Genomic DNA, 17,327 nt, shown 5'->3' with positions numbered 1-17,327 from the left:
AATTTTGTCCATCCATACCGTTCTACACTAGGTATATTCTCAAAGATGTTGAAACACAGAGTATTGGGCTTTCATATACTGTTTTAACGAGTTGGGATGTGGCCTGATCCGAAACACTTTCCTTAAAAACAGAAGCATTTTTAGTGCACCAAATTTGATCAAGGACAACAACAAAAGTGATCTTCCACACTATTTAGTTGTTATTGCAATTGTTAAGGTTATAGGCTAGTTAAGAGTTCACATTAATTATCATAAAATAATTCATCAATAATTATCTTTATATAATAATGATGATATACAAAATTAGAATATATAAAAATGTTTAGTTCGGTTAAAAAAAAAATTGTCTTGAAAATAAAATATCCAGCATGTATTTTTTTTTTCAAACACAAAATTTAAATTTTTGTATTCCTTAAAATTTGCTTCACATGTTAGCAAACAGCGAATAATGGGATTCACATGATGATATAAGTGATACTAGTAGTTCGGTGTGTTCGCTTGCACACGGTAAACCATGAATCCAATGAGAATGAGAATGGATCCACTATCACTTCTTCGTGATTTCACTATGCGAGGTGATTTAGACAAAATCGTTCGTATTAACGGCGATTTCCGATTCGGTGACGAATACACCTTCCCTTCCTCTCTCGAAACCGCTTACCGCTCCACTAAAGGTAACCGCTACACACTCGAAACCCTAGTTCACTACATCAAAAACCACCACCTCAAACACACTGAGTATTTCCAAAACACCTTAGCTTTAAGCATTCCCTCCGTCACTCTCCCTGATCGGAAACCTATCCTGAATTACCTTCAAGGAATTCTCTCCACCACTGATTCTATCGAATATCTCCCTGAAGAACCTTCCCTCGAAGATCCTTCCTCTCTCTACAATCAGCAACACCAACAATCATCTCTCATTCCACAATCAAACGAAGCAGTCGTAGTTGAAGATCCACCGTTGGATTTTATTTCCATGATCAGAACCGTTGAAAAGCCTCTCAAGGATCGAGAATCGTTACTCGAGTGTAAGAATCGCGATTTCTACGGCGTACTTGTTGCTGCCACGAAGCGCGAAGTAGAGCGGCAGAGGATGGAATCTCATCAGAGGAAAGACGGTTTAGTTGCTAAGAGTCGAATTATGGGTGGTTCTGATGACTTTGGTGATGAATTGGGGTATGATGCAACTCCTAAACCTAAAATGCATCTTAAAATTGGGGAAGGTGTTCCTATTATTTTGGTTCCTAGTGCTTTTCAGACTTTGATTACTATTTATAATGTTAAGGAGTTTTTGGAGGATGGTGTTTATATACCTACTGATGTTAAGGTTAAGCAGATGAAAGGTGCTAGGCCTGATTGTGTTACTGTTCAGAAGAAGCTTAGTAGGGATAGAGTTGTTACTGCTTATGAAGTTAGGGATAAACCCTCTGCCCTTAAACCCGAGGATTGGGATCGTGTTGTTGCGGTTTTCGTCTTGGGGAAGGATTGGCAGTTCAAGGATTGGCCTTTTAAAGATCATGTTGAAATTTTCAATAAAAGTCAGTTATTTTTTTGTTTTCGTATCAATTGTTTTTTAAAGAATCTAAATTACCACTTTCTTAGCTTATTGTAATGTACTCACCCTTTTTCAAATTGTTGCAGTTACTGGATTTTTTATGCGTTTTGAAGATGATAGTATTGAGTCAGCAAAGCATGTGAAGCAGTGGAATGTAAAGATTATATCGGTGGGTTGCACTTACTTGTTCCTTGTTACATTTTTTTAGTGCTTGTTTGTTTAAACTACTGCTACGATGTCTTCCTATTTTTTTCATCTGTTTACTTGCACTGCACTCTAACCACGCTTTTCTATCTTGATGGCAGATTAGTAAGAACAAGCGGCATCAAGACAGGGCTGCGGCGTTGGAGGTGTGGGACAGACTAGAAGAATTTGTGCGCTCGCGATCACATTCTTGATTTGTACCGTGTTTAGAGATCACTGTATGTAATTTCAATTTTGAGCTCCCTGTATCCGAATATTACAATTTTTGGTGTCTTGTGATGTTCTGTCAGATGATATGTATTCAATAGTTCCAACTTCTAATAATATAGTATTTGTTAAATTAGGATTCTCCCTTCTTTACTATAGTAGATGCACTTATTATTCATTGGTTTAGCTTGCTATTGCCTCTTCAGAGGGTTCCCATAATTGAAGCCTTTGTTTTATGGAAGGTCAAATGCTCTTACCTTGATTAAACAATTACTTGATTGTAGGACCTGTTACTTTGGCTTGATTTTGTCATTGGCAACTGTTGGGACGATTAATCATTAATGTACAAATGAGATTTTGGGCCTGTTTGTTTTAGATTTTTAAAAAAGTGATTTGATTTTATATTCTAAAAATGATTTTTATGAAAGCTTACTTAAAAATAATAGAAGTTGTTTGGATTTATTTGTTACCAATTAAAAAAATAACTTTGACATTCAATAACTTAGATATTAATTATTAAAGATTCATATATGATAGAAATAATGTTTTTTTAAAAAGGTATCTCTCAAAAATGATTTTTATAAGAGCTTCTCAAAATATCTTTTCATTTTAATCATTTTTTAAAATTTCATTATCCAAAAAACGTAATAAATAGATCAAATATTTAAAATGATATTTTAAGATTAACTATTTAAACAAATTTTTCATTTGAAGTTTTATTTTTAAAATTCTTTTTCAAAAAAGTTCCAAAAACGTAACAAAAAATAATCCGAAAATGGTGTATTCCTCCTGATTAGTGGTTTCTTAACCAGTCTTGTGCCGCATAATCTTTATTTTGTTAGAAAAATATCAATTACAGAGAGAGATTTGGCAGTTGCTTTTGTTTCTTATATGTTAAACTCAGTTACATTGATCAGTTTAACTTTCAAGTGATAGTTGATTCATTACTGACTTTCGTAGTGCTGCAAAGTACTGCACAACTGCACTGCCTTTTTTTTGCTTTCTAGGGTTGGAATTCAGTTATTTCCTAGTTTATAAAGACCACGATGACACACCACAAATTTCAATCCATGTTTTATTGATAAAGGAGAGAATAAATCCTTCTCATAATACAAAATTACATAACCCAATAGAGGTCACAAAATGAATAGATTGAACCCTTCAGCACAAGGGATACCTTGACAATATATGATTAAACAACAACAATCAGAAATAACAAGCAAAAAAAAAAAAGAATTTCAAATGGGAAGCCAACTGATTAAAGAATCAGTATGTTCAGATAACTGAAGCATATGTTGCTGCCAAAATAAGGAACAGAGGAATCGACAGCTTGATTGAATTTCCATTGGATGAACCATCACCGGCTGTGGGAGTGGATTTGGATCCGGATCCTGCAAGTGAATGTCAACTTAGATGATTAAGATGGACAAGGGTCAAACAGGATAATGATGCTGTGAAGCATCAACTAAAATACTTCATCAATGTGTTAGTAGTAGTACCTGATGGAACAGAATTTGGAGACTCTGCTTCTGTTCCTGTTGGTGAGTTTGCTGGTGAAGCAGCTGAGTTTGCTGGTGAAGACGCTGTTGACAAAAACATTTGTAAGTTAGCTGTAGTATATGATTTAAGAATGGGGGGTATGCTTATGATAGTGAACGTATAGGTTCTCTTACGATTTCAATTCATTGTCTCTATATAGTATGATGGTAGATATTTGACTGGGTAATTTTGTTTGTCAACCCAATCAAATATGAAATTTTGTTCACTTACATTTGTTACACTGACTGGTGGGTGGGGTTTGCACCTTGCAAGCACCAGGCAAGGCCAGAGCCTGAGTCTGATTGATGTTGATTCCCAGGGACGATCCACCCCCACCGAGAACCTGACACAGGCATTGTGGGGTTGATCTCACAACACTGGAGAGCTGTGAGCAGCATCCTGAAGACGGGGTTGAGGAATTCCCTGTGATATAGTTAAGACAAGGCGACAGGGTGATTAACACATTTGTACAACTTGATTGGGCTGCAGCTCCTGCACACAGCATTGCCATTATGACAAAAACCAAACCCATCATTTTTCTGTGTGCCATTTGAATTGTTTTATGCAATTGTGTTGGAAACCTTTGTCACTTTCTTCTCTTGTTATTTTTAATGTTAAAAACCTTTGTATACTCTGAAGACAATGATGGTTTTGGAAGAACTGAGTTCTGGGCTTTTGTAGAGCAAGGAAGGAAGAAGCTGACGATATTAAGTTGATATGGGTGAACAACTCCTCCTACTATCTAACGGGATTTATTTGGTATTTAGTGGCAGTCTTTATATGGTAAGGTGTTCAAACTTGGATTATGGGACCCTTGTTATATCTATATATAAGCTTGAGTTGAAAATAACAAAGACAGGTCGTTAAACAGGTTACCAACTTTTGGCATCTGAGGCTGAGGGATTTCTATTATCTGTTTATGACGATAGCTTTATTGGGTTCAATGCATCAATCATACTTTGAAAACATTGACTTGAGAAGAAAAGAACCACGTGTAACATTTTTACAAGCAGGGGAAACTGGATAAATGAACACGCCATTTTCTTCTGATCTATATTTTAACTACCAGAAATTTGTATACGGTGAACAATTTGAAACTCAAAATAAAAAAGGCACGGTAAGCAATTGTGTAAATTATTTTTTCAACTTCTATCTGATAATTTAACTAGCCGAATTTCACAGAACTTCAACCACTCAAGAAAAAGAATAAATTCCATCTAAATAATGACAAAAAAAGCTTTTTTAAAAAGATATTCAGTAGAACCAACATAGACAAGGAAATTTTCTACCCAACGTTTTCATACATGTTCATATGGTTTACTCCAAGTAGATTGATACAAAAAAGCAAGAGTAATGTATCCTTTGTGCCAAGTCCTCTTGTCACGCTTGGTATTTGGGGATTGTGTCATCTGGTTCATGTGTAAATATTTTAAATAAGTTTAATTTAGAACTCAATAATTATTTTAACCTACCGTACAAATTAAATTTTTTATCACTTTTAGTTAAATCGAAATTTAATGATAAAATCAATTTTGATTCAAGCTCTAAACATCTATTCTTTTATTAAATTTACGTTAAAAAATAACACCCTCTAACTAATGTAATAAAAGTTGTATGTGATATCTTGGCAAGACCTAATAGTTAATTAAAATGGTTAAGGGGTCTGGAAGGAAGTCAATTGGGAATTGCTACTAGGATTTGGTTATCCACCAGAACAACTAACATAATAAAGAATAATTTGATTTGACAGTTAACAACTAGTTAATGTTCAAATAAGCCAATAATATTGGGACAACATAACAAGGTAAGATTTTTCATTTTCATGTATCAAATGTGGAGCATAAACTACTTTGCTAAAATGGGAGCTCTATAGGGGTCACAACAAATCTATCAAAATGCCAATGTTACATTTCTCATAATCTTCATATCAGGTAGGTTAGTTAAGGTAGTTGTGCTTTTAAACCAACTTTGAAGCCACCTATTATTATTTTCCCTCCACTTGTCTTCTTGATTCTCTCTATCTATAAAATTCCTTTTCTCATTCACTCTCAACCATCAAACTCACAAACTCAGTTTTCTTCTTTACTCTTAAACACCACAAATTCTCTCTACTCAAATTTCATAGCAGACCAACAAGCCAAAACTCTGTAACATGGAGCATTTTGTGTCTCTATGCTGCCTAACTGTGGTATTAGCCATGGTTGCACCAGCCTACGGCCAGATCACGACGCCGTGTAACATATCAATGGTAACTAGTTCCATCAGCCCTTGCATGAGTTTCCTCACAAATAGCAGTGGCAATGGCACCTCTCCAACTGCTGATTGCTGCAATTCAATCAAGTCCCTCACAAGTGGGAGCAAGGATTGTTTGTGCCTTGTTGTCACTGGCAATGTTCCTTTTACATTACCAATCAACAGAACCTTAGCTATCTCTCTTCCTCGTGCTTGTAACTTGCCTGGTGTTCCACTTCAATGCAAAAGTACTGTTTAATTTCCTCAATCTTTTCTAAAGAATAAAAACAAAAATTGTTTATAATAATTTCAATTTATTTTCTATTTGTCAATGAGGCTAACATGTATTGTTTTCTGCAGCCTCAGGTTCACCACTTCCTGCTCCAGGTAAATCGTGATACATCTGATATGCCTAAAAATTACAAATCTTTTTCAATTTTACTAGTATTTTGAGTGATTTTGATTTATATTGGCAGGACCAGCGTCTCTCGGGCCATCTCTTTCCCCTGCATCTACCCCATCTGCTCCATCTCTTAGCCCTCAAGGTACTTATTACTTATAGACTATAAGTCAAGGTTCTAAATTGCGGTCGAGATGGAGTTACAAAGGCCACTATAACCTTTACATTGTAACTGCAATTTAAAATGTTTATAGTCTAACAAAAAATTCTCAATTTTGCATACATAATACTAGTTGTGTACTAGTAGGTTTTCAAGTTTGATACTAATTTCACCTTGTTTTTGTTTGAACAGCTTCTTCTATACTCCCCACGCCAGTTACACCTTCTCTGCCACCACAGCCTGAGACAGCCACTCCATCAGTGAATGCTGATTCTCCGTCCCCAACATCGGAAAGGGGCCGCTCTGATCTCACTCCATCATCTGCTGGCTCACCAACTTACAGTCTCCTACCATCTGTTGTGATCATTCTCTTTGGATTTGCTGTTTTTAAACACTACTAGCTTGCTTTGTTTGACATCAATAGTTTGTTCTTTCAAAGTTTGACACAGTGTGGGGTGGTATTCATCAAATCCAAACACATTTATATTGCTATTATGTAATTTATGTGTAAGGCTTCCATTGAAAATTAGTTAATGTTGTTTTATTCAGCCACAACAAGATTATTGAGTCAACCAAAATTATTTAGGTAAACTAATATATTAAATATTGGCATGTACCAGTAACTCAATGTGAATTCACCCAAAAAAAAAATCCAAGATGCACAAGTTTCACTCATTAAAATACACGCGCGTAATTTATTAACAACAAGAGTTAGTTAGTTAGTTTAAGTATTAGTCATATAATCTTCATGAAGATAAGAAGGGCAAATCTGACAATTCACTTTGAATAGTTTGTTTATTTCCCGCCAAATTCGTAACGGTTTCATTCTGCGTGCGGCATGGAAAACTTCTTCTTCTTCTTCCTCATCATGCTGAGCCTGAGCGTCTTTGAAGTTGCAGAAGCGGCGCCGCCTCCGCCGTCGTCAAGGGGAGGGTGCACCGACCAGCTAATGCTATTCTCTCCGTGTCTTCCTTATGTATCGTCTTCCCCAAACAACCTAACGGAAAATGCTTCGACCAAATGCTGCGAAGCTTTCTCATCGTCGTTTGCACCAAATTCTCTCTGTTTCTGTTATCTCCTCCGCGATCCTAACATCCTTGGATTCCCTCTCAACTCCACAAGGCTCATCTCACTCTCCTCCCTCTGTCTCTCCCCTCCACCAACAAACTCATCTCTCAATTTTCTTTGCGCAGGTTCTTTCTTTTCTTCTAAAAATTTCTTTGAAATTGAATAGAGACATTAATTAATTGCGTTGAAATTGAATTGTTGTTTTGGTTTGATTCACATCACAGAATCACCGGCTCTTCCTCCTCTCGGCAGCGCAGATTTTCTAAGGACTCCCGCCGGCACTACTTCCGGAAATGGTGCTTTATTTATTTTATTCTTTTTATTTTTTATTTTTTTCATGAAATTAATAAATTTTGATTGAAGAGACTGTGTTTTATTCAAGGTAGAAAACACTTTAACACTCGATGAACACTTAAAAAATGAACTTACATTTGTGAAGATATAATACGAAGATATGTCTTTTTATCACTAAATTAAATTATTGAAGTTATGCTTTGTTTATTTTGTGTTCTCTATTTTTATTTTGTTAAATATTATCATGATCAAGAATTAATCAGTATAATTTAGTTTTTTTCCTTTTAAAAATTTCTCTTTATTAATTAATATTTTATTCGAATCTACATGTATATATAAGAATTATCTTTTCATCATTAGGCCAAATGATTGAAGTTGTGATTTATTTATTATCTGCTCTCTACTATTATTTTGTTAAATATTATCATAATAAAAAATTAATCACCATAATTCGATTTTTGACCGGATAAGCACCATAATTAGTTATAAGAGAGCTTACATATTTTTTTGGCAGAATTAGAAGGCTTATATAGAATCAAATGATTTTGGTACATTTGTTTTTTTTTAATCAATAAAAAAATTATTTTTTTTAATCAACTAGGTATTTGTAAACTTTTGTGTTTTAAGAAGTATTGTAAATGAGGATTATGCTAATTTTTTATTATCTTGAAAAAATATTTCATATTCTCTAACAACAAACTTAAAATTATTTTAAAGGTTATCTAGCTTAAGTGTCGAAACTTTCATATAAAATTAAAATGATATCATTTTTATCTTTGAAACTTTTTTCATCATATTTTCAATATTTTAGAAACCTTAAACTTATGAAAACATTTATTAATTTTCATTTTAAAATTTGAGTTATTTTTACTTATGAAGGTAAAAAACTTTGAAAGTAAATAATTATCAAATATCTAAGAAATAATACAAATGTTAAAAAATTATATTCATTATTTTCAAAATATCTTTTCATTAACTAACATTTTATCTTATATTGATGATAATAACTCAATTCAAAATTTTCTTATCAAAGTAAAATAAATATACTTTTAAAAAATGAAAACAAAATACTTTCATAAAGTAAATGAATATACATTTCAATATGTATACTTCATATTATCATTTTCAATATATTTCGTCCCTACAATTTTTTCTAAAAATTGTTATATAACTTAATAATAAATTATAACTCATTTAACTATTAGTGTAAAGTTAGTAAAAAGAAACTATCAATGTAAACTGTAAAGAACAACTGTGGTTTTTCAACAATACCTTAGAAATCCTCTAATTATTAATATTAAAATTGACGATGACAGAATGCATGTGCTTAAACAGGGTCAGGGTCCAGTGGTGGAGGAGGGGAAATGGTACCCCACAATGGCAGGGGAGCAGGGAGGACATTTTACTTTCCATTGTTGAATGGTTCAAATTCAACACTCATTGGTGGTCGATGCTACAAGTCTTTGCTACTCTCTCAATTACTTACCATCTTTTTTGTCACGCTTCCACTCTTCAACCTCAACAATCACTACTTTTAATGCTCAAGATCAAGTCTCTACTACTTCAACTCACTCATTGCTAAAATGTGTGTTACTAATTTTTCATATCCGTCATCTTGTATATTTGTGGAATATATAGTTGAAGAGTGAATTTTTGCTTCACCTCACAATGTCTTTATTTCTATTGAGAATGCCCATTACATTACAGACCTTTCTCCATTAAGTAGGGGGCCCTTGTTTATAATCCAAATTGCACGGTAAAAGTTGCATGCACCGTTTGTTCCTGGTAATAATTCCATAAGTTACATAGATTCCAGAACCTTTTCAAAGAATAAAAATTGAATCCAGCAAACTGGTCAATGACTACAGATAATCAAGTCACAAGCTTAACAACATCTAACTAGTCAATTCCTCCAGATTCAACTCGGTATCAGATCAATTTAAAAAATAATAATTAATTTCCCATTTTTCTTTTTCTCTATTCACCGTCATAACAAACTTCGCGGCATATAGGATATAATCCAGGATAAGTCTTTTTCCCCCTTCATTCCAAATTCAAAACTAACATGATGATAAACCCGGCATTAACTAATTGCCATAAAAAAAGTATAAACATGAATATCAGGTCCTGGACTAATGCCAGCCATCAGACCATTCAGCTTCATCGGTAACAGGTTTAGGGAGCTCTGACTGGAAGGAATCTTGACCGAATTCTACATTGTTAGAGGGAAATGCATTATCTTCATTGAAGCCTGAGAAAGAGTTCTCTTCAGCGTCCTCGTCACAATGCTCTAGCCTTTCCGGAAGAGAACAACCCAGATAGGATGAATTGTCCACACAGTGCCACAACATTTGACTCCAATGATAATCCTGCCAAAAATGACAAGCAAAGAATGATTGCATTAACAGCCATGATTGTCAGAACAAAGGTCTAGCTAAAAGCCAGGATTTGAACCCTTCTTCAATCAATATCAATTTTTTTGCATCTTTTCTAATCATGATTATAAAGCTAAAAAAAAGACAATCTGACTAGTTAATGTAGAAAGCAGTAATACTGCATGGTTTAGCATTCCCCTTTTCCCATTACAACCATAAAAATAACACTAACTAAATCAGAATCATCTTAGAAGAAGAACATTTTGACTTACAGATTCACATCATAAAGTTGATCAGATAGATAACTAATTTAAAATCAAGTCATGGTTTGTTAAATAAAAGGCAGTACCTTGCATATAATATGGGGGTTTCCAATTATAACCAGCAATGATATAGCACGGGTTATAGCCACATTGAACCTTCTATAATTGCTCAAAAAGCCAAGACAGTGGACTCTGTCAAATTCATTGTGCTTGATGGTTGATCGAACAGTTGATACGATGATAACCTCCTTTTCTTGTCCTTGAAATTGCTCAACACTACCAACTTTGACATCAGGCATATCTAGATTTTCAAGTGTCTGTTTTATTTTCAACACTTGTTGCCTATATGGTGTTATGATCCCAATGTCTTCCTCTCCTATTTTACCACCAGCTATCAGCCTCCCAACAGTTTCTACTACCTTGCTTACTTCGATTCTGTTGAACCATGACGGGTTATTCCCTTCTCTTTCATCGCATCCTTGAATGCCAAAGAAAAGAACAGGGAACTCCTTATTAGGGAGAAATTCCGCAGTCACCGTGAAAGTGGTGGAATCTCTACAAGCCAACAATTCCCCAAAATAGAACAGCTTTGAAGGGAGGTATAGAATCTCTGGGTGACATCGGTAGTTTCTAACCAGTTTTGTAATATAATTGGTATCTCCACTGCTATATAACTCACATTCAAACAATCGCTCCAAGAACGAAACCCCCAATCCATACTCATCTGCTTTCTTGGAAAATATCACCGGACCCAACTGTAACGGGTCTCCAGCCAGAACAACAACAGTGTCCCTTCTGCAGAGATGAGATACAGGAATCATGGTTTCAGGTTCTGAAGCTTGGCCAGCCTCATCCAAGAAAATGTGAGAGAAGTGACCACGGGCAACATCTTCTGCATAAAGAAGAGAGGCACTCATATATGTGGATACCACAATTCTATAATGATTGAGGGCGCTGGCTGGGGGACACTTAAATATCATCTCATCAAAGAAGGAGAAGCGAAGAAATTCAGGTTTCACATCCTCATACGGCCTGGCAGTGGCATTGAGCCTAAATATTTCATTATCTCGAAATTCAACATCCTTTTCAGCAAGGAGTTTCTCCAGTATGTGGTCTGCTGCACTGTTTGAGGGGGCACAGACAAGAATACGAGTATTCTTATGATGTTTGTAGAGCTGGAGGATTGCTTCCACTATTGTCTTAGTCTTCCCTGTACCTGGAGGCCCATGAATCACATAAGGTGGTGCCCCTCTACAACCCAGAATCATTTTGATAGAACACATTTGCTCCTCGTTTAAAGAACCAGATATGGGAACCAGATCAGTGGTTTTAATGCACCTTTTTCGGGATGAAGTAGATGGAAAAAGAAAGTCAGATCCTAAGGTTTCTGCTGCCTCAGCAGCTTGATATAACCTTCTCATATTGATCCTGTTATACGTGAAGTGAACATCATACAGATCTTCATCTCTATGGTAAAAGTGAAATTCAGAATCAAACTTCAAATAGACCTCATCAGCTTCAACCCGGTGAATAAATCCCTGCAGAAATTTAAATATCATTTTAGTTTTTACATAAAGGGCAGGATCCTGACTATAAATTTCATTTCATTAGCTACATTATATGAACAATAAAAGATACCCAAAACCTATGAATAACAGAATGCACTTCATAGAGACAGGGATGGATTCATCAACTCTAAACACTAAAGTTCACACGTAGAAACCTGTAAATGTAATTAATAGTAGTTTCTTCAAAAAAATACTAATAATAAAAACTTTGTTTCCTGGATTCTACAATTGTACACTTACCAATTATATACATATTAAGAATACTTGACACGATGTTAGTGTCAAAGAAAATTAAGTCAAACTGAGAGGCGAGAGCTACATTATACGAACATGGTTTGAGTAAAAAACAAAAATAATCTTCGGTTGGCCTAGTGCAAGGTCAGCAACATATCTCAAGTAGATAATTGTTGGTGACATATACTTCGTAAAAGAGATTCCTAGGAGGCTTTCAAAGAGAAGAAAAGAGATAGACATGTCAAATTTATTATATGAAGTAACCACTTTATTATTTTTATTTTACAGTTATGTAATAGTCGCTAGCTTTCATTTTATTCAAGGTTTGGAACCTACACACACTAAAATGGAAGTACACGACATAGGAGCACGGTCTATCATAGCTGTCTCAGGATCATCAATACAGAGGTGGAATCCATGAGCCATAAATAACCACAGGGAATGCTGTCAATGCATATCTAATGTCATTTAATAAATACATTAACACTAATGAAATGGCATTTTATGGCCAATGGTCAAGATACATGATAAGGACATGTACTCTTCTACTTCTTATTACCTACCCAGATCAGATCCATTAATAACACTTAAGAAAAAATAGAAAACATGTGAAAAACAACAGTATGCATCTGACAACTAGTTCTGAGGACCAAATTCTAGTTGCAGAGTTGATTTATCGAAATGAGGAATGCCAAATAATAATGCGGTGGTATGCAGACAAAATAAGAACCAAACCTGATAAACGGGTGCAGCATTTTTATCATGTTCAGACGCCAGCTTGGCAAAGATATAATCCCCATGAACTAGTGATGGCCTTCTCTCAGCAAGCCCGGGCACCAACAAGGACAAAAAATTATTGCCCCTCTTTCTCATAGTTATACATTCCATATCATAAGTCCTCATATCATCCTGAAAGCAGAATTCAATAGAAAACAAATCATAGAAACAGGTATCAGGCTTGTACTCGTATTTTAGTTTCTTTCAGTAACAAAAAAACAAATACCATTACCTCTAATTGTATCTCTTCCATTATTATTAGTGTTTTGAAATAAGTCACATAACTCCTTTTTGTAAGACCATCTTCAACGACTTGAGGGACTTCATTGCTCTCAAGCAAGAGTCTAATATCCTTGGGAATGTCATATCTCGGAAGCCTATTTATGTATTTTCGATTTGTCTTCCCTGCAGGGCGCGAGCCAGGAACAAATGCGTCTACAACAAATTTGTCTTTTTTCCTTCCTCTTGAATAAGGTCTGTCAGAAGCCAGGGATTTCGATATCTTGTCTTCAACTAAGAGGAAAACCACCCTTTCAATTTTTTCATCTCCAATGTCAAAATACACAACAGATGAGTACATGCCCATGTCTTTTGTCTTGCATGACAGCCATATTTTTAAGACCTCGCCGGGCTGAAGCATCCTGTCCTCCACTGAGAAAGATTCTATAAAGCTCTCTGCTTTTGAATTTTCTGGTGGAGGCTCCGTGAGAGAAAGAGTGAAAGAGTCCGGAGGGTTTGAGGCGAAAATATGAACACTCCACAGGTCCACTGGTTCATCAGTAGTATTATTAATGGTTATTACTTCCACAGCAGTATCTCCAACAAATACTGATTGAGGCTTCCCCTTCACAAATGGAAACGGGACAGATACGATTACCGGAGCACCTTCATCGGCAACATAACTGCAAACAGATTTCTCTTCCTCAAAATCTAGAAATCCAATTTCAGCCTTTCCCCCTATGACAGAGCATTCCTCGTCTGACCTGTTTCCAACAGTACTCATTGTGAAAATGTTGTGTGCTCCTTCCAAATTTCAGTTCTGCAAAAAATATCACCCAAAGATGAATAAATATGCATAGGATAACATTTTCAGCAAATGCAAACAAACAAAAAAAAGAGAAAGAGAAACTAAAAAGCCAGTAGGGTTGATTCCCTTTTGGAGTAAATTAAAATCATGGACTCATGAGTATTCCTAAATGAATCTGAGTTGTCTTCTTTTAACAACTAACAATAACAGGAGAGGGCCTTGTACCAAGACAGACCTATGTTGTTAATCCTAGACAGCGACACAGTGTGGCCAACCTCGAAACTGAGATATGGTATAGCATACGTGAGATAGCCATCATTCTAATATTTTTACAATTAACAAAGAAGTAAAAATGAGTCACTGATGGAAAGACCCAAAGAGAGAAACAATCTATCATTAATGAGACTTAGGCCCATCATTGGACTTCTTAAAGGCCCATTATGCTAAATCCTAAAAAGTTCCATTATGTCAAACCCTAAAACTAGTGTCCTTTGTACAACATCATCTCCTATTGCCGGAACCTACTTGCAACTGCTGAGCATCTTCGCTCTTTCGTGTTTTCTCACTTATTTCTTGCTTCTTCTCTTTGCACGAGAAGGAGCTACCTGAAAACTCCAAATTGTGGTCAGAAAGTCTCTAAAAAGTATTGTATCAGACGGGCCGTGCAGTAACAACGGCAAGTTATTAGACAATTTTACTATTGCAGCCATTTTGCATGCAAAATGTCATAATACCGGCCGCTACAGCCGCCACATGAAAACATATTGCACCAGCATTTAACACCAAACATACTCTGCTATTGTGCGCACTATAACAACACTATTAATAACAACATAGATAGAAACACACAAACTCAACATAGATGGAAACCACACACAAACTCAACATAGATGGAAACCACAAACAAACTCAAACTACATTGGAGTAAAAAAATGATTAACTCCTAACAAAAAACCACAGCGAATAACACAACAAAAAAATCCATACATTTGTATAACAAACTAAATCACAAAATTTTCTTTTAGTAGAACCTAAAACACACAATCATCCTACTCAACATACAATCTTCTAAAAACATAATGTCCCAATTTGCAACGCTACATTTTGTTCAACAATGTTTGATTCTTATTTCTTAATTTAGAATCCCTCAACACATTTATCAGAAAAATAATAACCTAAACGAAAAAATGGCGCAATGATAATCATCCATAGAATTGAAGAAACAAGTAGTGAAACAACAGAATACGATAATTAACACTGTTAGTGTGGGAAATAGAAAAGCACTTAATTTAATTTAAAAGCAAAGAGGAAGGGTTTGAAGTTTTGCTTACAGAGTTTACTTTACCAAATGAAGAGTGAAAATTGAAACTACTACCACTCACTCTTCGCCTAAGAATTCGATCGTTCGCATCATAATCATATAAAGGGATTAAAAAAATGCTGAAACTAAAAAAATTCTATTGAGTTCGTACGTACACAAGTTAGCATTAAAACATTGCTCTTATATTATTTACCTTCTATTTTCAACTTAAAAAAATATATATTCCGACGTAAAAAATAAATAAGTAAATATTGTTCTTGTACTACCAATTTTTTGTTCAAAAGAGAAGGTTCACCTCAATAAGCAATGAACGGACAATTTGTTTTGTTATTTTATTTATGGAAATTGCTTTATACTTTTTGTTCTTAATTATAAGACTTTTTTTCAATATTTTGTTTAGAGAAATTCTACTAATACTCAATTCCACATGCATCCAATGTATTTAGTCTTTAAAGTAAGGAAAAATGTTAAGGTATTTTCTAAAAAATCAAAAAGGGAAATAAATTTTTGAAAAATTGTACATTTTAAAAGTGATAACTTTTACTTAAATTTTTTTATTTCTTTCTTTTCTTATTTTTTAATGAATGTGTTTAGAAAACTTGTTAGTAATATTTTTAAATTAATAGTTAAATGAGTTTTTTTTAAATAAAATTATTTCTATTTTAAAAAAAATTATAATAACTTATCTACTAAAACTGCAAGCAAAATGAATTTTAACTTCTTTTTGAATATTTATTACTCATAATAGTTTACACTACAATGTAAAAAATTAATCGAATATTTATAAACAATCAAATTATATTTTTTTTATAAAAATAATCCTCAATTTATTGATTTAAATAACAAATATATCAAAACCTTTTACATTTATATTTACATATATTTATGACTCTTTTTTCAATTATATATTTTATTAATATCATCAATTGATTTAAGAAGATAAAAAGTCAAATTAAACATATTTATAATTTAGTAAAGTAAGACACATAACTTGCATCCGAATTTCACTAACAATTTTTTTTTATCGATATAATTAACTTAAACAATTTATGAAATCCGAATTTGAACTCGCATAAGACATTCAAACTTATAATAAATATATTATAGAGTCACAGCAAGTATCATCAATAGCATCCTCACGAGCTGTTACAAAATTATATCATTGGCCAACAATCTATGTTTTTCGACAAAAAATGCGTTGAAGACTTTTTCATTTGTCAAAGTAAATGACACAGATTGTGATACCTTGCGTTTGATTTTTATTCTTGCTCGTGTGATAAATATTGTTAAGTCCACCTCTTGTTCTAAATTCAAACTTAAGACCTCAATTTAAATTAATTATAGTAGAATTTATAATCTCTTCCAACATAAAAAAAATATATTAACTACATATTATAATTTATTGAATTTAATAAATATATATATATATATATATATATATATTTATATTGTATAAAAATATTTCATCCAATAAGATACTACAATTTTTTCATGATTTCAAAATAAAAATAAAAAAGATGATGTGGCAATATGATTAATTTTTATTAAATATAAGTGTAAAACAATTTTCCACAAATAATGTATATCTTGTAAATCCTAATTTATTTATTTAAAACATTTGGGTTGTGTGACATTGTTATTTTCGATACAAATGCTTTAATTGGAACATTTCCAGATTTTCTTTGATAAAATTAGCAGTTACAGAGTTGCAATTCCGAGCAATTTTTGTGTGGAGAAAAGAATTTAGTTATACTATTTAAACACACACAAAAAGTAATATTGTTTTTTATTATTTTAAAATTATATATTATTTAATTATTATTATTTTATTTTTTTTTATGTGTAAATCTAGATAGAGTGTCTAAATTCTTGTGAGAATACAATAATTATTCTCCAATTCCTAAGACTAATATCTGAGCAGACTTAGCAGATAAACTGGAGGAGCTAAGAAAAGCAAACTTGTGTGAGTCATATTGCACCTTAACCAGGAAATGAACTAGTTTGGAAAAAATGAGGGAACAGAAACTAATCAATGGTAGTAAATTTAAAGACTAAGGATCTATCAGCAAATTAGATTTTGAAAGTTTAAATCTATATTTTAGT

General features: G+C 33.7%; 5 protein-coding genes across 5 annotated transcripts; 3 read left to right on the top strand and 2 right to left on the bottom strand.

Moving 5' to 3' along the window:
• Nucleotides 1-416: 416 nt before the first annotated feature.
• Nucleotides 417-2,102, top strand: LOC101493477 (protein CDC73 homolog). Its single transcript, XM_004511338.4, has 3 exons — nt 417-1,538; nt 1,642-1,724; nt 1,861-2,102. The coding sequence occupies exons 1-3, from the start codon at nt 515-517 to the stop codon at nt 1,951-1,953; spliced, it is 1,200 nt and encodes a 399-aa protein (XP_004511395.1). The 5' UTR covers nt 417-514; the 3' UTR covers nt 1,954-2,102.
• Nucleotides 2,103-3,013: 911 nt separating this feature from the next.
• LOC101492392 (non-specific lipid transfer protein GPI-anchored 26) lies at nt 3,014-4,299 on the bottom strand. Its single transcript, XM_004511334.4, has 3 exons — nt 3,737-4,299; nt 3,466-3,549; nt 3,014-3,357 (listed from the first exon to the last, which is right to left on the bottom strand). Exons 1-3 carry the CDS (start codon nt 4,053-4,055, stop codon nt 3,242-3,244), a joined length of 519 nt encoding a protein of 172 aa, XP_004511391.1. The 5' UTR covers nt 4,056-4,299; the 3' UTR covers nt 3,014-3,241.
• A 1,049-nt stretch (nt 4,300-5,348) lies between these two features.
• LOC101492723 (non-specific lipid transfer protein GPI-anchored 20) lies at nt 5,349-6,978 on the top strand. Its single transcript, XM_004511335.4, has 4 exons — nt 5,349-5,985; nt 6,098-6,124; nt 6,214-6,282; nt 6,490-6,978. The coding sequence occupies exons 1-4, from the start codon at nt 5,658-5,660 to the stop codon at nt 6,696-6,698; spliced, it is 633 nt and encodes a 210-aa protein (XP_004511392.1). The 5' UTR covers nt 5,349-5,657; the 3' UTR covers nt 6,699-6,978.
• Nucleotides 6,979-7,124: 146 nt separating this feature from the next.
• Nucleotides 7,125-9,320, top strand: LOC105851047 (uncharacterized). The gene is made up of 3 exons (XM_012718906.3): nt 7,125-7,490; nt 7,590-7,661; nt 8,995-9,320. Exons 1-3 carry the CDS (start codon nt 7,136-7,138, stop codon nt 9,195-9,197), a joined length of 630 nt encoding a protein of 209 aa, XP_012574360.1. The 5' UTR covers nt 7,125-7,135; the 3' UTR covers nt 9,198-9,320.
• A 159-nt stretch (nt 9,321-9,479) lies between these two features.
• On the bottom strand, nt 9,480-15,467 carry LOC101492049 (probable RNA helicase SDE3). Its single transcript, XM_004511333.4, has 5 exons — nt 15,235-15,467; nt 13,109-13,915; nt 12,835-13,008; nt 10,384-11,835; nt 9,480-10,028 (listed from the first exon to the last, which is right to left on the bottom strand). The coding sequence occupies exons 2-5, from the start codon at nt 13,877-13,879 to the stop codon at nt 9,792-9,794; spliced, it is 2,634 nt and encodes an 877-aa protein (XP_004511390.1). The 5' UTR covers nt 13,880-13,915; nt 15,235-15,467; the 3' UTR covers nt 9,480-9,791.
• Between the last annotated feature and the right edge of the window lie 1,860 nt (nt 15,468-17,327).

This window comes from Cicer arietinum, chromosome 8, assembly GCF_000331145.2.
Source record: "Cicer arietinum cultivar CDC Frontier isolate Library 1 chromosome 8, Cicar.CDCFrontier_v2.0, whole genome shotgun sequence".
Taxonomy (NCBI): domain Eukaryota; kingdom Viridiplantae; phylum Streptophyta; class Magnoliopsida; order Fabales; family Fabaceae; genus Cicer; species Cicer arietinum.
The sequence above is the reverse complement of the archived record's forward strand: the minus strand, read 5'-3'. Positions and strand labels throughout refer to the sequence as shown.

What these genes read in the sequence shown, in the direction of transcription:
- LOC101493477 (XM_004511338.4), top strand. Translation starts at nt 515, where the DNA reads ATGAATCCAATGAGAATGAGAATGGATCCACTATCACTTCTTCGTGAT. An exon ending in TGTTGAAATTTTCAATAAAA is followed by an intron (nt 1,539 to 1,641) that starts GTCAGTTATTTT and finishes AAATTGTTGCAG; the next exon opens with TTACTGGATTTTTTATGCGT. An exon ending in GGAATGTAAAGATTATATCG is followed by an intron (nt 1,725 to 1,860) that starts GTGGGTTGCACT and finishes TCTTGATGGCAG; the next exon opens with ATTAGTAAGAACAAGCGGCA.
- LOC101492723 (XM_004511335.4), top strand. Translation starts at nt 5,658, where the DNA reads ATGGAGCATTTTGTGTCTCTATGCTGCCTAACTGTGGTATTAGCCATG. An exon ending in TGTTCCACTTCAATGCAAAA is followed by an intron (nt 5,986 to 6,097) that starts GTACTGTTTAAT and finishes TGTTTTCTGCAG; the next exon opens with CCTCAGGTTCACCACTTCCT. An exon ending in TTCACCACTTCCTGCTCCAG is followed by an intron (nt 6,125 to 6,213) that starts GTAAATCGTGAT and finishes TTATATTGGCAG; the next exon opens with GACCAGCGTCTCTCGGGCCA.
- LOC105851047 (XM_012718906.3), top strand. Translation starts at nt 7,136, where the DNA reads ATGGAAAACTTCTTCTTCTTCTTCCTCATCATGCTGAGCCTGAGCGTC. An exon ending in TCTCAATTTTCTTTGCGCAG is followed by an intron (nt 7,491 to 7,589) that starts GTTCTTTCTTTT and finishes TTCACATCACAG; the next exon opens with AATCACCGGCTCTTCCTCCT. An exon ending in CGGCACTACTTCCGGAAATG is followed by an intron (nt 7,662 to 8,994) that starts GTGCTTTATTTA and finishes GTGCTTAAACAG; the next exon opens with GGTCAGGGTCCAGTGGTGGA.
- LOC101492392 (XM_004511334.4), bottom strand. Translation starts at nt 4,055, where the DNA reads ATGGCACACAGAAAAATGATGGGTTTGGTTTTTGTCATAATGGCAATG. An exon ending in CACCAGTCAGTGTAACAAAT is followed by an intron (nt 3,550 to 3,736) that starts GTAAGTGAACAA and finishes TTTTGTCAACAG; the next exon opens with CGTCTTCACCAGCAAACTCA. An exon ending in TCCAAATTCTGTTCCATCAG is followed by an intron (nt 3,358 to 3,465) that starts GTACTACTACTA and finishes ATTCACTTGCAG; the next exon opens with GATCCGGATCCAAATCCACT.
- LOC101492049 (XM_004511333.4), bottom strand. Translation starts at nt 13,879, where the DNA reads ATGAGTACTGTTGGAAACAGGTCAGACGAGGAATGCTCTGTCATAGGG. An exon ending in TGGAAGAGATACAATTAGAG is followed by an intron (nt 13,009 to 13,108) that starts GTAATGGTATTT and finishes TTCTGCTTTCAG; the next exon opens with GATGATATGAGGACTTATGA. An exon ending in ATGCTGCACCCGTTTATCAG is followed by an intron (nt 11,836 to 12,834) that starts GTTTGGTTCTTA and finishes AAATTTCTGCAG; the next exon opens with GGATTTATTCACCGGGTTGA.